This window comes from Dipodomys spectabilis, unplaced genomic scaffold (genome assembly GCF_019054845.1).
Source record: "Dipodomys spectabilis isolate Male_0828 unplaced genomic scaffold, ASM1905484v1 ptg000096l, whole genome shotgun sequence".
Taxonomy (NCBI): Eukaryota; Metazoa; Chordata; class Mammalia; order Rodentia; family Heteromyidae; genus Dipodomys; species Dipodomys spectabilis.
In genome coordinates, this window is record NW_024870773.1 from 1,105,830 (window position 1) to 1,110,000 (window position 4,171).

Here is a 4,171-nt window from a genome sequence, read left to right on the forward strand (position 1 = left end):
CAGACTCCCACATCACCCCATCCTGCACATGAGCAGGAATGAGGAGGAGTGAGGAGGAGCAGGAGTGAGGAGTGAGGAGTGAGGAGGAGCAAGAGTGAGGAGGGAGGAGGGAGGAGGGAGGAGGAGCAGGAGTGAGTAGTGAGGAGGAGTGAGGAGGAGGAGTGAGGAGGAGGAGGAGTGAGGAAGAGTGAGGAGTGAGGAGTGAGGAGTGAGGAGGAGCAGGAGTGAGGAGTGAGGAGGAGTGAGGAGCAGGAGTGAGGAGTGAGGAGGAGCAGGAGTGAGGAGGGAGGAGGGAGGAGGAGCAGGAGTGAGGAGTGAGGAGGAGGGAGGAGGGAGGAGGAGCAAGAGTGAGGAGTGAGGAGGAGTGAGGAGGAGGAGTGAGGAGGAGGAGGAGTGAGGAGTGAGGAGGAGTGAGGAGTAAGGAGTGAGGAGGAGTGAGGAGTAAGGAGTGAGGAGGAGCAGGAGTGAGGAGTGAGGAGGAGGAGGAGTGATGACAGAAGTGAGGAGGAGTGAAGAGTGAGGAGGAGGAGTGAGGAGGAGTGAGGAGGAGCAGGAGTGAGGAGTGAGGAGTGAGGAGGAGTGAGGAGTGAGGAGTGAGGAGGAGCAGGAGTGAGGAGTGAGGAGTGAGGAGGAGCAGGAGTGAGGAGTGAGGAGTGAGGAGGAGTGAGGAGTGAGGAGTGAGGAGGAGCAGGAGTGAGGAGTGAGGAGTGAGGAGGAGTGAGGAGTGAGGAGTGAGGAGAAGTGAGGAGGAGTGAAGAGTGAGGAGGAGCAGGAGTGAGGAGTGAGGAGTGAGGAGTGAGGAGTGAGGAGGAGCAGGAGTGAGGAGTGAGGAGGAGTGAGGAGTGAGGAGTGAGGAGGAGTGAGGAGTGAGGAGTGAGGAGTGAGGAGTGAGGAGTGAGGAGTGAGGAGGAGTGAGGAGGAGGAGGAGTGAGGAGTGAGGAGTGAGGAGGAGTGAGGAGGAGCAGGAGTGAGGAGTGAGGAGGAGTGAGGAGGAGGAGGAGTGAGGAGTGAGGAGTGAGGAGGAGTGAGGAGGAGTGAGGAGTGAGGAGTGAGGAGTGAGGAGTGAGGAGAAGTGAGGAGGAGTGAGCAGGACTGAGGAGGAGTGAGGAGTGAGGAGTGAGGAGTGAGGAGTGAGGAGGAGTGAGGACGAGTGACTAGGAGCAGGAGCGAAGAGTGAGGAGGAGCAGGAGCAGGAGTGGGAGGAAGTCCTGGAGGTCTCTCCCAGCCCCTGCCAGGTGCAACGTGGGGCGGGGCCGGAGCCAATGTGGAGTGGGGAGGGGGTGGAGCCAGGGCGGGACCTGGAGGGAGGGGCTGGCGGCGCGGGGCGGGGCCAGAAGGATGAGGGGCGGGGCCTCGCCGCATCCTCTGAGCGGCCGCCGCGGGGCAGCATGGGAAAATCCTTCCTCCCTCGGACATGGCGTCCAGCTTCCCAGCGGCCGCAGCCGGCCCGCGCGCCGCACTCCGCGGGTCCGGGCAGAGGAGCAGCTCGGGCCGCGGCCCTGGGGCGGACGGCCGCAGCGGAGGCGGCGGCGGCGCGGGCGCGGCTCCGGAGCCCAAGGCGTGAGGCCAGGGCCGCGCGGGCGCAGCCGGGCGGGCGCGGCAGGCATGGGGTCCCAGGTGCTGCTGCTGCTCCGGCAGGGCGTGTGGGCCGCGCTCACGGGCGGCTGGTACCACGACCCTGAGCACAGCAAGTTCACCAACAGCTGCCACCTCTACCTCTGGCTGTTTCTGCTGCTGCTGCCCCTGGCCCTGCACCTGGTGAGGCCGGAGCTGGGAGGGCGGGAGGGAGGGAGCCAGCCCAGGCCCACGGACCACACCGGGGAGCGGGGAGGACGCCTCCGCGGGGCGCAGGGCTGACTCAGGCTTCCTGAGCTAGGGGATGGCCGGCCTTGTCTGGCAGGTGCGCAGCCAGAGGCCTGGGGCCTCCCCTCAGATGGGGATAACTAAAGGGCCGGCGAGAAGACCAGCTTTTGTTCCTTTGATGTTCTTTCTCCTCTCTTTCTGCTCTGCTCTGGGAAGACAGGGTCGGTGACCTGTTACTCACCTTGCTCTTTCCAAGCCCCTGGGTTCAGAGATATGCAGAAGTAAGGAAGTTTCGTTGAGTGTGGAACACTCCGGGACTGGGCACCTCGGTGGGGTCATGGAGAGTGACTGCTTTCAGAGTAAGTCCAGAGGTGACCTTCTTAGGAGAATTAAGTATTCCTAATTGGAATGATGGTCGACCCTAACTGGTAAGCCAGATGTCACTGGATCTTATGTGCCGGGAATTCATGATGATGGATCTGTTGAAGGACTTTATTGTAAGACAATATGCTGGCATGCTCTCCACAGCAGAACTCTTCTGCCTGACAGTTTCCGAGTGTGACCTTCGAGGTGGCAGTGACTCTGCAGCCTCTTTGCTCTTTTTCTGGCCAGAGAGAGGTTGTGGCCATGGCTCTGGAGCAGGTGCCCGGGTTCACTTTTGGATCCCCCTCTTACCAGTTCTGTGACCCTGGGGGAAGTTACTTGCCTGGTCTCACTTATTTTCTATTCTGTAAAACCAGGGAAACAATAGTCTCAGACTGGTGAGTTTGTCTGGGTGATTAAGTGTGGCTTGACCTGGCTCCACTCAGTCCTGGGCTTACAGTTCTGGTCTGCTCATGAGCCGCCTAACCAGCTAAACCTTTCTATCCTCTTGGTTGAAAGAGGATATGTTAATGATCACTGTACAGGGTCAAGTGAAATTCTGCATAAGAAAGCATTCATTATAGATGCAAGATCCATGCTCACCCTTGGACAAAGGCACATTTCCCCTCCCTCTCCCCTACCCCCCGCGATTTTGTGCACCTTTGTGTTTTTCCTTGGCTTAGAAGGGAGGCCTGATAGTCACCAGGAGCACGGGCCTGGATTCACACTGTTTCCGCTGCTGGTTACCTAGGCAAGCAGGAGAAAGCTTCCACAAGCCCCAGCTTCCTGTTTCTCTCAGCAGAGCTGATGAGAGCTCCTCCTTCCTGGGTCCATGTGAGGATGGAGTGAGTGCATCAGTGCAGGAAATGGCTTCTCAGTGTCTGGCACTACCTTGCCACAAGTGAGTCTGTTTTCCACCCGCAGCTTCCCAGATAACTCTGTCCTTCAAGGCCCAGAGCCGGCGGCCGTGGCTGCCTCTCTGCCCTGGAGTCTCTCCTGGGAATTGTGCCTGGATCTTGAGTGTAGGATCATGCACATATTTGACCTCTGCTTCCTGATTCTGAGCCCTTTGAGGGAACAGATTTTGGTGTTTTTATTCATTGTGGGTTTCCTTACAATAGAGGGTCCCACGTCTCATGTGTGATGAGCTGGCCTATCCTATGTCTGGTTCACTGTACATTTGAGTGTTACTGATAACAAAAGTAACACCTGTTCTGCCGATAACCCCAGTTCTCAGCAGAAGTCACCGTTGATCTGTGTCCCACAGGTGCTGCTCCTGTACATGTGAGCCCAGTTTTACAAAACTGCCCCCCACAGGTAAGGGCCTTGATGAGAGTTGTGGAAGGTGGGCTGTTGAGTAGCCCTGCCCAGCTCACCTCATGGTGGTTGTTTTGAGGGACCGTCGGTGTGCTGCTGAATATCTGAAAGGCTGTGGTTACCTGTGCAATCCCGAGGACTATGCTTTCCTTGTCTCCTTGGCCTCCTGGAACCTTGGCCGTTCTCTGTGGTGCTTGTGTGATCACTTATATCCTTTACCTTTCTGAGCACTGGTGGGCATCTTCCTCCATTGTAGGAGTCTAAGAATTAAGTGGGAAGTGTGCTGATCCTATGCAACCTTCTGGTACCATTAATGGTTCCTCCTTCCTTCCCATTTTCCCTCCCTCTTTCCCTCCTACCTTCTACATCTTCCATGTTGCCAGATGGATGCTCAATGAATGATGCAAAATGACCCAGGTGTGGCTCTCACACCTGTAATCCCAATTAACTGAGCCAGGTATGGTAGCTCACACCTGTAACTCCAACTGCTGGGCAGGTGTAGCTCAGGAGGGCTATGGTAGCAAGCCAGTTCGGGTAAAGTGAGTGCAAGACCCTAAGAACACCAAAAAGCAAAAAAGTTGGGGGTGTGGCTCAAGGGTCAGGAGCCTGTACAGCCAGGGAGAGGCCCAGAGTTCAAACCCTGGCTTCGCAACAAGAACAAAACCCACAGGGCAAAATGCTTTCCTGG

At 57.3% G+C, this 4,171-nt stretch overlaps 1 protein-coding gene across 1 annotated transcript in view; it reads left to right on the forward strand.

The window, feature by feature from the left end:
- Positions 1-1,605: 1,605 nt before the first annotated feature.
- The window catches only part of Pcnx2 (pecanex 2), a 101,890-nt gene continuing 99,324 nt past the window's right edge, over positions 1,606-4,171 (forward strand). The window contains exon 1 of the mRNA XM_042686185.1: positions 1,606-1,758. Within this exon, the coding sequence (XP_042542119.1) occupies positions 1,606-1,758 (153 nt within the window). The remainder of the gene's footprint in view (positions 1,759-4,171) is intronic.